At 45.5% G+C, this 16,505-nt stretch overlaps 1 protein-coding gene across 1 annotated transcript in view; it reads left to right on the forward strand.

Moving 5' to 3' along the window:
- Positions 1-6,409: 6,409 nt before the first annotated feature.
- The window catches only part of IL1R2 (interleukin 1 receptor type 2), a 34,227-nt gene continuing 24,131 nt past the window's right edge, over positions 6,410-16,505 (forward strand). The window contains exon 1 of the mRNA XM_058684538.1: positions 6,410-6,641. Within this exon, the coding sequence (XP_058540521.1) occupies positions 6,628-6,641 (14 nt within the window). The 5' untranslated portion in view covers positions 6,410-6,627. The remainder of the gene's footprint in view (positions 6,642-16,505) is intronic.

The raw sequence follows: 16,505 nt of genomic DNA on the forward strand, positions 1-16,505 counted from the left end.
GCCAACGGACACATGAAAAGATACTAACATAACTCATCATCAGGGCAATGCAAATCAAGACCAAATGACAATGGCTAGTATCAAAAAGACAGGAGGGGCGCCTGGGTAGCTCATTTGGTTAAGTGTCCAACTCTTGATTTTGGCTCAGGTCATGGTCTCATGGTTTGTGAGATGGAGCCCTGCAATGGGGGGCTGTCAGTGCAGAGCTTGCTTGAGATTCTCTCTCTCTGCCCCTCCTCCACTTGCACTCTCTCTCTCTCTCAAAATAAATAAACGTTAAAAAAGGAGACAAAAAGTAAGTGTTGGTGAGGATGTGGAAAAAGGGGAACCCTCGTGCACTGTTGGGAATGCAAACTGGTAAAGCCACTGTGGAAAACGGTATGGAGGTTCCTCAAAAAGTTAAAAATAGAACTACCATATGACCCAGTAATTCCACTGCTAAGTATTTACCCAAAGAAAACAAAAATGCTCATTTGAAAAGATATGTGTCGGGGCGCCTGGGTGGCGCAGTCGGTTAAGCGTCCGACTTCAGCCAGGTCACGATCTCGCGGTCCGTGAGTTCGAGCCCCGCGTCAGGCTCTGGGCTGATGGCTCGGAGCCTGGAGCCTGTTTCCGATTCTGCGTCTCCTTCTCTCTCTGCCCCTCCCCCGTTCATGCTCTGTCTCTCTCTGTCCCAAAAATAAATAAAAAAAAAAAAAAAAAAAAAAAAAACGTTGAAAAGATATGTGTCCCCCGCCATGTTTATTGCAGCATTATTTACAATAGCAAAGGTATGGAAGCAAATCAAGTATCCACTGGTAGATGAATGGATAAAGAAGATGTGGTATGTATGTATATATACACATATATGTATACATATATACATATATGTATGTGTGTGTATGTATACACACACACACACACACACACACACACACACACACACTGGAATGTCAGTCAGCTATAAAAAAGAATGAGATCTTGCCATCTTTGACAACATGGGTGGACCTAGCGAGTATAATGCTAAGTGGAATAAGTCAGACAGAGAAAGACAAATGCCATATGATTTCACTCATAAGTGAAATCTAAAATAAAAAAACAAACAAAACAGAAACAGACTCATAAATAACAGAGAACAAACTGATAGTTTGAAGGGTGGGGGAGGGGAGACGGGCAAAATAGGTGAAGGGGATTAAGAGGCACAAAGTTATAAAATAAATGAAGTCACAAAGTTGAAACAAACAGCATAAGAAATATAGTCAATAATATTGTAATAACTTTGTATGGTGACAGATGGTGACTCTATTTACTATGGTGAGCATTTCATAAGGTAAATATCAAATTGCTACGTCATACACCTGAAACTAATATAATATTGCATGTCAACTGTACCTCAATTAAAAATTGAAAAAAAGAGGGGTGCCTGGGTGGCCTCAGTTGGTTGAGCGTCTGACTTTGACTCAGGTCATGATCTCATGTTCGTGGGTTTGAGCCCCGTGTCAGACTCTGTGCTGACAGCTCAGAGCCTGAAGCCTGCTTCAGATTCTGTGTACCCTCTCTCTCTGCCCCTTCTGCTTGTGCTTTGTCTCTCTCTCTCTCAAGAATAAACATTAAAAAATTTAAAAAAAAAAAGAAAAATTGAAAAAAAGAGAAGAGATTGTCAGCATCAGAATCACGTGGGGATCATGTGGGTGGGGGGGCTGTTAAGCACCAGTTGCCGGGTACCTCCCTATTTCTGATTTAATAGTCTGGCATGAGGGCTCAGAATGCCATTTCTACCGGGATCTCAGGACGTGCCACTGCTGTTGGTGTGGGCAATACTTTGAGAACTGCTGCCCTAGGGACCCGGGCATGGTTCTCGCTGGCACAGAGCTCTCTGCTCCCTGCCCCTGCTGTGCTGGCTCTTCCTTCCCCTGCTGGGGCACTTGCTTTGCCTCTACACCGTCCTGCCCTTTGCTGAGACCCAGGATACCGACAGGGTACAGAAAACAATTTATTTTTATTAAAAAAATTTTTTTTAATGTTTATTTATTTTTGAGAGATTGAGAGTCAGAAAGAGAATGTGAGTCGGGGGAGTGGTATGCAGAGAGAGAGGGAGACACAGAATCTGAAGCAGGCTCCAGGCTCTGAGCTGTCAGCACCGAGGTAGATGCAGGGCTTGAACTTAGAGACCGGGAGATCATGACCTGAGCCAAAATCAAGAGTCGGATGCTTAGCCAACTGAGCCACCCAGGCACCCCAACGTTTGTTTTTTTTTTTTTTTTTAATCTACTCTTCTCAACCCAAAGGATTGGAATGCTTCAAAAGGTGTTTGATCTGAAGGGGAAATGGACCCCCCAAATGGGGACCAAGTCCATGGAGGTAGACACATTCGTAAGTGGTTGGGGCATGGGCACACATTGGTTGGGGCATGCCTGAGAGGTGTGCTTGTAGGGGGAGTCGTTTGCCACCTCTAGGAGTTGGCTAGCCCTTGAGGGCTCAGCAAGGCCCGGATGTCAGAGCCTCACAATACAGATGTTGTTAATAAAGGTCATGGTTAATGAAGGGGAATGGTTGGCCCTGACTTGGCAGACATAGGAATGGAGTTCCCTATGGATTCATTTTAAAGTTGTTCTAAAAACACTGTCTCGTCCATAAAATACACATTGGCATGTAACTGCCCCATGCTTCTAAGCTCAACATCTCCCAGACCAGGTTAGGGGGTGTGACTGTCACCACCCTTTCCCTGTCCAGTGTATGCATTGTTGCACCGAGGCTAGCTGCAGTGGCATGAGGTCATGGGCCACCCACAGGCCCGAAGGGGCAGAGGCAATTGCTTCAGTAGTGCTGGATGAAGCACCATGTGTAACCACTGTGGATGTCACTTCCTGGGGAAGCTGGAGTGCCAGCCCATGACAGGATGCTGAGAAGCGTGGATTCTCCTTTGTGATTAATTTCAGTTGAGGCCCTCCTTCCAGCTGCTGAAGGCTGCTGAGCCCAAGTGCTGAGCCTGCTTGTGACGACCTGCCCCAGGGGCGATGAGTGTGCTGGAGGGGTCGGGGCTCTGCATGAAGTGTGCGTGCCTGTCGCAGGCCAGGTGTGTCACTGCGCAGGTGGGGTCACTGTGAGGCCGTGCATTATATAACATGATACACAGATGAGAAGGCGATGGTACCCCTGGGGCCCTGCAGGATGACTCAGGCCCCGTCACCGCTTTTCAGAAGTGTGTCAGCCGAAAAAGCAAAATTTTCTATACATTACTAAGAGATTATTAGAAGGCAGAGAAAGTTCTCATGACTCAAAAAAAGAGCTGTGTGGGAACTAGAAGCCATTATGGAAACTGGGGCTATATTAGGGTGGGCCATGGTTGGGGTGTGAGTGACAGTGGCCAGGAAGGCCATTTGACCTGAGACTTACAGTCATAAAAGGCCGGGGATGGTGACTTGGAAGTTTTATCTCCAAATGAGTTTTATAGATTGCCTTTATTGTGGGTATTAAAAAAAACAAAACAGAACTGGGAGCAAACTTTGTGCTTATACATGGCTGAACAATCGTCTCCTGAACATGCCCATGTCCGAATTCCTGAAACCTATGGTTATGTTGCCTTCTATGGCAAAAGGGATTTTGCAGATGAGATTAAGGTAATAATCTTCAGGTGGGGAGATTATCCTGGTGTATTTGAGTGGGTCCCAAATATAATCACCAGCGTAACTCACAAGAGGGAGCAAGGAACACATAGAAGAAGGTCATGTGATGATGGGACCACGGCGGGGGGGAAGGTGAGGGTGCTGGAGGCCTCAGTGAATCAATGAGGACAACCTCTAGAAGTGTATTTTCCCCAGGAGCCTTCAGAAGGAGCTTAGCCCTCCGAGACCCCTGCCATGCGTCTGACCTCCAGAACTGTAAGAGAATTAATTGGTGTTGTGTGGAGCCACTGATTGTGGTAATTTGTTACAGAAGCAACTGGAAACCCACACAGAATGCATTTACTTCTTTTCACAGATGAGTTAGAAGCCCATTTGCAGTCAATCGTTTAGTTTGTTAGTTTGTTAATTATGTATGGGGACGGGAAGACTTTTCTCTTGCCTCTGTGAATAAGGCACAAGAGTATTTTTCTGTTATTGGTCCACTGACCAGAGCAGGCCTTGGAATGTTCAATGACCCTAGGGGCTTGGTGACCATATTGTCTTGAATCCAAATCAAGGATAAGAATGAGTGAATTTATGAGGATAATTTGACACAGGCCGTCCCATCAAACCAGGGACAAATAGTCTCTGCTATAATCCATGACATAGTGACCAACACAGATTCTTTGCTCCCTCAAACTCCCTCCTCACTTCTCTGTACCCTCTGGCCTCTACATCACAGGGCAGGTTGGAAGCTTGCCACAGAGGTTTTCAGAAGATTGCTGTCAATTTCTGACCCCAAACAGACTTTGGAAAGGGCTGGGTTTGAAAAATGAAGACTCATTGCTTCAATCCTTGCAATAAACATCCTGGGTGACTTTCACCTCAAACCTCAGAGGATTTCGAGATACTATAGAACATTCTGTGCCTTGTCCATTTCCCATCAGTTGGTGGAGAAATTGAACCAAACACTCTAGTGATAATGAGGAGGGGACAGTGTAGACCATGGATGGGAAATGGAGGGATATGGGAGGGTCGCCATTTTTCCATGAGTACTTTCAGTGACGGTTGGGTCTGAGGCATTAATTCCTCAAAGGGCTATTCAAGCAATTCTTGTGGCTCCATGATCGTACTTTCCTATTGAAGAAGTGAGGTTATGTAAATTCCTCTTTATGGATCACAAGATCAGCAGTTATACTTGACCAAAAGCAGACTGCATGGTTTCACTTCTTCTCTTTGGCTATATTAAGCTGTGGGCTTCCCTGTGCTATTTACCAAATAGGATCCCAGCCAAGGCAAGTTTAGCTGAGGCTGGTATGTTTGGTTGACCACAGAGAGAGTGAGGACAATACTCAATTATTTGTATACCCTTCATCCTGGGATGATGAGGTATTTGGGGAAATTTCCCTGCTAGGGTGAATTTACACCCTTGAAATTACTTGGCTTGACTCAAAATGTATAGCTCACACGTCAATCTAACCATGTCAAGATTGCAGAACAAAACCAAACGCTCCCCCTTCAACTGGTCATTGGAGAAAGAATAAGCATGGATACAGTGTAACCTTTACTCTTTGCCCAAGAAACTCCATTTTGGGGGTATTACAGCTTCCATCATGAAATTACATAAATTAATACAGCTTCCTCACCTGTGGTCTCCTTAAGTGCCTGGACCTCAATTTGCAACCACCTCTAAGTTTCTATCTAGGTCCAACATTGCATTTTTCTCAGATTTTATTTACCCAGTTTGAGCTGTGGTTCCCTGAAAGTTATCTTCCTTGTTAGCAAAAGGATAAAACGAGGGCCAATGGGCCTTTTTAGCTTCCAGCCATTTGTTCTGGATATGAAATCCCTAAGACTTCTCTAAAAGCATTTCTCTATCTGCCTTTTCACCTGTAAGAACCTGAGTATCTGAGTAAGTTAGACAGAATGTGTCATTAAGGTTAGTAATATGGATTTTTAAGGACGTTTGGATAAATGTTCTTTTCCATTCACCAACAGGGGGATCCACATTACACCTCTGCCTACGCTATGCAACTTGGCCCAACAGGAGGTCTTGGGGACCCAGAGGGTTCATGTTCTGGCCCCATGCCTTGGTCCCGGCCAGATTTTTACTCTTTCCCATGTGGCTTCGTGTTCATATCAAGGAGGGCACTGGACCCTGGGGTATGTGGAGGGGGCAAGGGTGATGGGGTGGATGCTCATAAGCCCACCTGGGCCAACAGCAAGGCAGTGAATCCATCAGGGGCCCTGTGCATCTGAGGATTTGCAGCAGGTCCCAGTGAGCGGGCAAGCTCCTGTGGCAGCCACTGGTCTGGCTTACCGCCTCTCTTCCTCCACTCCCACCCCACATGACTCCCTCCTCTCTAACTCCTGGTGGCTGATGAAGGGGATAGAGAAACCATCAACATAACCTTTGGGCCTGTTAGAGGGAGTTAGGAGACATTTGTTTTGTACAGACATGATTTAGGACTGAATTTCCATTTCCAGCAGACAAACTATTCGGTTTGACAAATTCAACAAATTGTAATAAAGATTTGGAAAGTCACCGCCTTCCTTCACTTAACAATTAGAAATCATATAAGACTGGGACACGGAGGACTCAAAGCTTAACTCTCCTTCTATCCCAGAAGGGTTCCATGGGGACAGACATCAACTCTCTCACCAGTTAAAGTCCAGAAGACCTCCTTTTCTCTTTGATGGAGCCATGGTCAGGCAGAATACACATCACTTTAAAACCACCTCTCAGCTGGAAGTACGTAAGTTTTAGCGAGTCACAAAAAAATAAGGAAACTTACACACAGTTTCCTTGGCCACTTCCCCAACTGAGTGATCATGCACCCAGCACCATAAGCCAGAGGGTGCTCCCCGGTAAGGAGGGAAAAGGTGTGTTCACAGCCACTCAGTCAGAGAGAGTGACACAAGCCCTATTAGGAAATCCCTGGAGGACGAGGATATAAATCCCTGCCTGGACTGCTGAGTTTCCACTGAAGGTAAAAGTTGGGCCTGGCAGCCTTCCCCAGGCGAGAAGCAACAAAGTCAAAGAATGCAGGGCTGCAGGTAAGAGGATTTTGAGAATGTGAGGGTATGAGAGAGAAGGAGAAACAGAGAGAGTGAGAGAATGAGAGAGAGAGGGAATGACAGAATGAGAGGGAGAGAGAGAGAGAGAGAGAGAGAGAGAGAGGGAAATCTGCGGCGTCAGGACCCTTGGGTTCCATTTCAGAATGGAACCTCAAGCAGATTTCCTGATGTCTCTGGGTGTCTTCCTGGGTGACATTCCTCACCTCTTTGATCTTCACTTGTGTGAAGGTGACCTTGACCTTCTTGGGCTTCAGTTTCTCTGTCAAAAAAGGGCTGGATCAAAGGGTCTCTGAGGATCTTCCATGTTTCCAAGGAACAGGTAAAATTGGTGCAGAATCCAATAAAAGGAAATTCATAGTTGTAGACAGGTCACCTCGGGGGAGGCTGTGCCTACGAGGCTTACACTGAATTCAGAGGCTTTCTTCTTTGGAAGGTTGGGGAACTTTCTAGTAGGGCATGTTTCCTTTTTAAAAGTGGGTGTCACTCTTCTAACACTGGGGCTTTCAGAGCCGGCTGAATGCCAGGACTCTGGGTTGTCTTGGAGGAGTAGCAAGCAGATAGTGGTGGTAAAGTGTGAGCTGTGAGGCTAAAGGGTCTGTGTTCGAGTTTTGACTTTGCCTCTTACTAGCTGTATGATGTCACACCTGTGTCCATAACATGACTGTCTTTAAACCATTCTGTACTCTAGTGAATAAGGAGTACAATTTTGATAGAGATCATCTATCCAGTGGCCAGCAGCTGGCCAGTAATCAATAGCCAGGAAGCATTAAGCTTACCTCTATCCCTTGCTTCATTCTCGTGAAATAATAAAACTAGGTACGATTTTTAAAACAAAGTTAATTTTTTATCCCCAATTATAATGAAATACATTGCACAATTTATGTTTAGCCTCTCAGTGCCTCAGTTTCCCCATCTGTAAATAGTGACCTTCGTGAGGAGGATCCCAAGGTAGTGGGAAGAGTAAATGAGTCTGAATCACGGGAAGTGCTTGGAGCAGCCTGGCACACCGTGTGTGCTGCTGAGATGTTGGCTCTCACTCTTTGGCATTATCTCTCTTGAATCCCACACCTTTGGAAGCCTTGGCTCCTCATGGAACCCCAGTGTCCTCAGAAGCTCCCAGCTCTGCCATTAGTGTGGTGTGGTCCAGGTCAAGCCTCGTCTCTGTCTGGGTTTCCTCTTCTATAAACAGACAGTTGAGTGACCTGACCTGTCAAGCCCCCGCCCACCCCCCCCACCAGCTGCTCAGGGCCTGCGATGGGATGCTGCTTCCTACTCCTCAGCTCACCCCATCCCACCCAGTTCACCCTTGCCCTGGCTCATCTCTCTGAGCTCTGCCATCTCAAGGGGGGCAGTGGGTTCCATCCCACCGGCTCAGTGTGGTATTCCCACACACACAACTGACATCTCATTTACAGTCACATCTCATTACAGTCTTGTCCATTTCCATTGCATTTTCCCACATTTTGGCCTCTTTGGTTACCCTAAGAGGCAAGCAGGAAACTTGGGTAGGGTCAGAGGAGCTGTGAGGATAGTCTCTGCTCCATTGATTCCAGCTGCCAGGGAGCACCTCCCAACTCCTGCCAGCAGGTGTCCCCTCAACCTCCTGGCTCCCACTGGACCTCACACCCCAGCTGTTGCATGACAAACTACTGTGTGATTAAGATCCTCAGGCCCTGTTCCTCCTCCCTCCCAGGCTAGCAGAGTCCATGTCACATAAAAACGCAACTGACAAATGGCAGTTGTATGGGTTTAGGTTGCCTTTTTATGTTATCATCAGCTGCTTTCCGTATGGGGGCACATGGTCAAGACAGAGCCTTTGGCCAGTGCTTCTCAAACCTGAGGGTGTACCTGTACCCCTGGGGTTTAGTAAGCACAGACTGCTGGATCTGCTCAGATTTCTGATTCAGTACTTGTGTGCAGAATGTCTGAGGACTTGCATCTCTGAGCAGTTCCCCGGTGATGCTGATGCTCCGGGTCCGGGGACCACACTTTGAGAACCACTTCTTTAGGCAACAACAAGAAGTTTTACACCCAGTGCAAACTGACCAGGGAGTTGTTTCAGGACAACAACATTTTGAGGCCATTTTCAAAACAGCTCTCAGAGACCCACTGGGTTTGACATGAGTACCAGAGGCCGGAGGTCTTAAATAGGAGAATTCTTTTAACGGATGGACACATAATCACAGCAGGAACAAGAGGTATCTTAGTGTCTGAATCTTGACCTCAGGCTCCTATCAATTTTGTTCTTCACTAATGAAGGAACATTGCTTAACATAGGAAGGGGGTGGCAAAGGGCAGCAAAAAGATGAAAGGAACATGGAAGTTTCTGTGGCCAGGTGATGGGCCAAACCCAGTGGGGTCACAAGGGAAATGGTGATGGTGCTGTTAATACTCTAGCATCTCAGAGACCCTACTCCAGTGGTTCTCAGCCCTGGCCAAGTGTTAGAATCAGTTGGGGAACTTTTAAAAATCTCTGTACCTGGGACCAATTACATCATTAATGTCGGGCGCTGGGATCCAGGCATTAGTAGTGTTTAAAGTTTTCTAGGGGTGTCTGGGTGGCTTAGTTGGTTAGGTGTCTGACTTTGACTTAGGTCATGATTTTGTGGTCCGTGAATTCGAGCCCTGCTTTGGGCTCTGTGCTGATACTCAGAACCTGGAGACTGCTTTGGATTCTGTGTCTCTCTCTTTCTTCACCTTCCTTGCTCACACACTCTCTCTCTCTCTCTCTCAAAAATAAATAGACATTAAAAGAAAAATTTAAAACTTTTCAGGGAGTTCCAATGTATAACCAAGGCTGAGAGCCACTGCCCTATTCTGTCCCTTATACTCCTTACTGTCCCACCTCTATTAACTATTCAGGGACTAGCTCGACTTCAAACTCTGTGTTCTGAACCTGTAATTTATCTGATGAATCTCAGATTAATGGGCATTTGACTCACCAGTGGTGTGAATAGGAGAGAAGTCTGAGAATCTGTATTAACCTCCATCCAAATGTTTCTGAAACATACTTTGGTTAAGAACCTCTGTTTCATATTGAGCATAAATAGTTTCCTAAACATGAGGAGGCAGATGATTGTGATATTTGATTGCAGGGCCAAAAGAGCCCAATTTAGAACCTTGATATTATCTTGCTATGTGACTTAGACACGTACCTTAGTTTCTGGACATTAGTTTCACTCATCAGATAACAGGGATGGGTTAAGGAGCAGAGGTTCTTTGCTGTTGTTAAGGATCTCTGGAAAGTATTCATACCACCCACATTTGTCATGAAATGTCAAGGGGAAATTCAAGAATACGTGGACTTAATTGGGGATTTCAGGCTTGAGTATATTCACAGTCCAGGCAGTAAATCAACTCTGTGAGTCTGTGAGTGATAGGGCTTGTGGCCAATTGGAATAAGGTTGTCCCTTGGGAAAGAAATTCAGTGAAAAGTAATACCAACATTCTGGCTGAAGAATGCTTACTCACAAGCTGAACTGGCCCAGACCCTAGTTTGTGATTCACGGACTAGCTTTGACAACTTCTGACAATACGATCACATACACCCTGAGTTATGGCAAATCCTGGCCCCACCACTTTTATTTGTTTTTCCATAGAGGAGTAAGGAACTCTTCTTGTAAGCCTCCATGTCTTCATCTCTAAAACAAAAATAATAATATATAGCTCATTACACGTTGGGGAAATTAAAAGAGCTTTGCCTACTGCTTGGCGTATATTGATGTTCAGTAAATGTTAGCTAGTATCACCATCTTCTATATCATCATCAGATTATGTGATTCTGACAGCAAAATTTCAGAAACCGCTCTGAAAGCCTGGAGTGATCAGGGCATGGGAATTTGATATAAGCTGTGCTCTCACTCCATGTAGACCTCTGCCTACTTTATTTAAGGATGAACCAATCTAAAGATCACTGCTTCTCAATCACCTAGAAATCTCGTTAATATGCCCATAATTCTGACGCCTGAGTCTGAGGTGGGGCCTGAGATTTCACCTCTCTTCACAAGTGATGCTGCTGGTCATGGATGACACTTTGAATAGCAAGGCTTCAAAACGTTTGGGACAAGGTTTTCTTACTTGGGAGCAAGGAAGAAGTGAAAGCAAAGCTGTGGATAGTTCCTGGATTTTCTAGAGCTAATATTCATCGGAATGTTTTTTTAAATGTCTGTGGTAAGCAGAATCCTAAGACGACCCCCACTGATCCAGGCCCTTGTATATCCCCTCCCCTGAATGAGGAGGGAATATAAGAATGTAATGATTAGGTTTACCTTGTACCACAAAGGTGAAAGAATTTTGCAGGTGTAATTTAAGACCCTGAATAGTTGACTTGAAGTTGATCAAAAGGAGTTTTCCTGGGTGTGCCTGATACAACCAGGTAGACTGTATTAAAAAAAAAAAAAAAGTCTAGAGGTCAGAGTCAAGAGGTCAGACATACATGAAGCAACATTCGATATTGTTCTATTGGCCTTGAGAAAACAAACTGTCATCTTGTGGAGGTGGCCATGAGGCCGGAAATGGTGGGTGGCCTCTAGCTGCTGAGAGTGGCCTTGGCTTACAACCGGCATCAAAGTGGGGACCCCAGTTGTACAATCTAAAGGAACTGACTCCTACCAAAAACCGCTTGGAACAGGACCCTGAGCTTTGATAGTCTGCTAGACCCTGAGCAGAGACTTTATCCATGCTGAGACCAGACATCTGACCCACAGCAGTATGACTAATGAATGGGTGTTATTTTAAGTCACCGAGTTCATGGTATCTCTACACAATAGAAAACAATTACAATTGTTTTCTTCGGTTGCTGTGCATATCATTCCAAGTTAGAGATAAACCTAAAACATCTCAGTAGCTTAGTACAACACAAGTTTCTTTTGCTCATGCTATCTCATTGTCATTGGTCAGCTGTGTGAGACTGTGGACGGCTTGCTGTAGCCACTTGAGGACATTTTCAAAAGAGAATTCATGAAGAACATCTGTTAGATTGTTTTGACATGAGTGCTGGGGTGGGAAATAGATGTTTCTCCTACTTAACAGAAGGAGAAAGACATGCAGAGACAACTGAGTGGATCCATGGATGGAAGTAGATAGACCTCAGCCTCCTATCAGGATAACCTGATCATCCTATGTGGCCGCTGTCAATAAACAAGGGCTCAGAGAAAGAGTGCTGAAGGGTAGGCACCAGAAATGAAATGCTTAGTGATCCATATCCTTCCTACTTACTTTACATGGCTATAACCAGTCATGTGACTATGTCTAACTTCAAGGGTACAGAGAAGTGAAATTCTGTGTGTATCCAAAGTAGAAAAGTTCCAGATATTGGTCAGCGTGAGTCTGTCTACCACAGCATGTTGCTCAGGTTGGGAGGAAGCAGGATTTCAGACCGTCCAACTTCACAGATCTCTTCTTGACAAGGCGGCTGGGCATTGCAGGGCTGAAAACAGCCAGAGGGGTTAGTGTGTGAATGGAATGCTTGACCCCAGCCACAGAGGACAGCAAAGGACTCCTGGTGAGACTTTTCGGGTCTATGGAAAACCCAGTAAGTCTGGGCTTTAGTGGGCTTTCTCATGGCAATGGATTTCCCCAGACGGTATAGATAACAATCATTTGAGTTTTTTTTTTTAAATGTTTTATTTTTTTTTGAGACAGAGAGAGACAAAGCGTGAGCAGGGGAGGGGCAGAGAGAGAGGAAGATACAGAATCCAAAGCAGGCTCCAGGTTCTGAGCTGTCAGCACAGAGCCTGACGCGGGGCTCGAACTCACAAACCGTGAGATCATGACCTGAGCCGAAGTCGGACGCTTAGCCACCCAGGCACCCCAAAATCGTTTGAGTTTTTAATGGTTTGTTTTCGCTTGACTTTTCTCTGCTCTCATGGACATGCTGGACACAGGGCTAGGGAAAGCTGCCACCTTCTGTGACCCTCAGAGGACAAGCCATCCTGGTTGGGCACATTTTCCAGGGAGTGGAAGATGATCTTTCAATGCATAAAGAGAACAACCCACCTTTTTTGACAACTTAATTTTGGAAGGAACTCTTTCTAAAATATATGTAGCATGGTGAAACTTTATACTCACTACAAATTGATGCTAAAAATTGTACCTTTAATCACTATTTTAATAAGAATCTCATTTGGTCTTGAGGCCCCTTTTCATTAGGAAAATGTCATCCCCATCTTGCTGGCTCACATTTGCCTCTCTTGGATTTATTCAGTCTCTTTTGGGTGGAGCTCAGGCTTTCAGAGTTTCTCACCTCCTAGCCAGGAAGGAGTCTGACAATAGGGAGGCCATGTCCTCAGGGCAGGATGGGAAGGGTGACAGTCCACACCTGATGGCCTGAGGACTTCACTGGTTTCCATGGAGATGTCTCTGGATGGGGTGGTCATGTAGTGTCTTGCTGAATCTACTGCTGAGTTCTGTGGCTGGGAAAACCCATGGTCTGATCTTGCAGCTGGGTCAGAGCCATGACAGTGGCCAACTTGGGTCCACTGTGTGCCTCACTGGCTCCATAGGTTCTCTGTGTCTTGGCCATAGCCACGTTTCTCTCCTGGCTTAGACTGGCCATTTGTGCAGATTATACTCAGAATATTTAACAACCAGCAGGGATGAACGAACATCAACCAGTTGGAATGGATGCTGTAGTATTTGTTGCTGGACCAAGAGGATCTCAGGGGAGCCCCAGAAAAGCCATGGTAGTAGAGGGTGGAGAGCTCAGGGCTTAAGTGTGTGGAATTTACCACCTGTTGGGGGTATGTTTCCACATTTGGCCACACTGCTCCTCATGGACTGAATATCTGGCAGTCTTCGCTTCAAGTCACCTCGTCTTTCATCATGTCAGCCCCATAGTAGCCCAGATCTCAGTTTACCTCCCGTTCTCCATGGGAAGCACAGGGGAATATCTGGATCTCTTCTCCATCAGTGAAGAATTCAATCTAGCAGGGGACTAACCCTTGCATCCCTCTACCTGAACATGCCATGCCATTATTTACCTTCTTCCTTAGCACCCCCACTTGGTCAGGATGCCTTGCTTTACCATGGTGGTGTTCCTCTGGAGACCCAATTTGAAAGCAGAACAAAAGTTTCTCTGCTCTCAGTTGCTCCCCCACCCCCATCCCTTCTACCGTGTGTCTCAGGAGCATGCCAATATGCCTATTTGCTCTTGTGGTTTTCCTCCTTTCACCCTGCAGCCCCCAAAGCCTTTTCTTCTACTTCCCCTTCCTACCAGGAAGGAATATGTCACATCCACTTCCTTCCCTCCTTTCTGGGGAGGGTTTTGCTCTTCCCTTTTCTTTGGGCTATCGTGGCAGAAGAATTGGAGATAGCAAGGAGAGAAATACGTTGGAATGTGTCACCCTGACACTGTCAGTAAGGCATAGTGAGGTGGAGGGACCATTGATGTCTGCTCTTAAAGGTCCTTGATTGAAGTACTCTGGTTCTTGCAACTGTCTTCATATTTTTCTTTTCCTTTTTCCTGCATCTGTCTTAATGTTTTTCTGTGTCCTGTGTCATTGGGCCATCAGCTGTCACTCGCTTCTCTGTACATTTTCTTCTACCAGTACAGTCCCTCTTTCTAATTTGCCACCTCGAATCTGCATTTGATGAAGTGTTCTGGTCACATATTGCTGTGTAACAAAGTGCCCCAGAATTTAGCAGCTTATAACAAACATTTTATTATAATTCACATATTCTGCAGGTCATGAATTTGAGAGGGACTCAGCTAAGCAATTCTTCTGCTCCATGTGATTTGATTGGGTTCAAACAGTGGTACTCAGCTAGTGAAAGGACTCTTCTGGAGAGTCTAAGAGGGCTTTACTCACAGGGATGGTGTCTTTGAGGGGATTCCTATGAGGCCAGACATAGCTGGAACTGTCAACCATATTCCCTACATGTGGCCTCCTTTGCAAGGTGGTCTCAGAGTAGTTGGACAGTTTACATGGTGGCTGACTTTCCCCAGAGTAAGCATCCCAAGGAAACTAGGTGGAAGCATTCACCCAGCATTATTTTGTTGGTTAGACACAAGTCCCAGGCTGGCCCCATTCAATGGAGGGGAGTTGGACTCCAAGTTGTGATGGCAGAGTGCACAATCACATCATAGAAGACCACGTAAGATGGGAGATACTGTTGTGGCCATCTTTAGAAAATATAATTGCCACTCTGAGAAGTGATAATACTCTATACGCAACCAGAAAGAGGTTCTGTGAGAGAGGTGAAAAGCTCCTTTTGTGAGTAAAATATACATGCCTTTGTGCCAGGATCATATTGCTCTCTTTCAGCTGTTCAGATCATTTTGTCCTTGTTTCCTCTGCCCACCTTATTTCAGATGAATAAGTTCTCTGAATGACTTATTTCAGATGAATAAGTTCTCTGAATGACTGTGTGGTGTTTATTACATACACTCAGATTACAAGAGGTTGAAAGCCACATTCGGCTTAAAGGGTTTGCTTCCTGTCCCATGCCAATACACAACAAACATTACCCAGTGAGTAGCCCAGTGGAGCTAGAACTCCCATCCTCAGGAGAACTCAGAGGTCTTGAATCCTGGCTCTGCTGTTTTCTGGCTTTGGGACTTCTGCAAGTGAATTGATGAGATTTGGTGGTTATCTGACTAAGGCCCCTTACTTCCTGCTTTAGAAACTGGAGCTGTGCCCACGGCCGGAGCCTAAGTGCAAATCCACACTGACTTTGAATCCTAGGGTTTTACAGCTGAAAGAGACCTGGGAGCTTTCAGCAGCTCAGTCCTTGTTTTTATTTTAGAGATGAAGAAACTGTGACCCAGATTGGGTAAATCTCTTAGTGGCTTGCCTAAGATCACATAGCTAGTTAATGGTAGAGTGAATCCAGCTTCCAGAAATCCAGCTTCAATCTCCTGCTCTAATGTGCTTAAAGACTTTACCGCTAAGATGTCGGTCTGAATGAAAGCATCAGAATTCCATGGTAGGCTTTCAATGTGTGTGTGTGCATGTATTTACAATTGTGTGTTTACATGTTAAACACACTTCTTTTTTTAAAGTTTATTTATTTAATTTTGAGTGAGGGAGAGAGGAAAAGAGAGAGCATGCATGCACACACAAGCACTGGAGGGACAGAGAGAGAGGGAGAGAGAGAATCCCAGTCTTCGTGCTGTCAGCGCAGAGCCCAACTCAGGGCTCAATCACACAACTGGGAGATCACAACCTGAGGTGATATCAAGAGTCAGACACTTAACTGACTGAGACACCCAGGTGCCCCAAACATTTTTCTATAATATGGATTTAGGCATCAGGTTTATTGATTCCATTAGGTAAAGTTGAACACCATTCTAATGTAGCAACTGGTATTAGGTAAGTTATTGACTATGGTACCAGAAAGTTCTCAGGCTGTGAGAGGGACCCTTAGCAGGAGTTAGTAAGAATGCAGGTGGTGGAAACTTTGACTTCTAACTCAATTCTGCCAGTTGTGTGCTCTTGATAAAGTTACTCACCTCCTGAGTTTTTGGGTCTGCTTCTGTAAAGTGCTGATGAGAGCCACCACATTTTAAGTGATTTGTCTTTGCCAGCTCTGTGTTGACCTCTTTACATATCACATGGAATCTGACCCTTCTGTGCCACATGCTAGCTACAGCCATTTTACAGATTAGCAGACTGAGTCTCTCAGAGGCAGTATGATCCCCACGCCCCCCAGCCCCCGCCCCGCCACGGGCCCTAAACCATCCCGCTGGCACACAAGGAAGGCAGGACTCACATTTGCTTTGTCAGACTCTCAAGTCCATGTGCTTTCCACAGTTCTTTCCCGTAGAGACTCCCTAACTCTCAGAACTACTGTGCAATGTTGACAGACTTCTTCTGAGCTTCCTTCTAGGATGGACTCTGACCA

This window comes from Neofelis nebulosa, chromosome 9 (assembly GCF_028018385.1).
Source record: "Neofelis nebulosa isolate mNeoNeb1 chromosome 9, mNeoNeb1.pri, whole genome shotgun sequence".
NCBI lineage: Eukaryota > Metazoa > Chordata > Mammalia > Carnivora > Felidae > Neofelis > Neofelis nebulosa.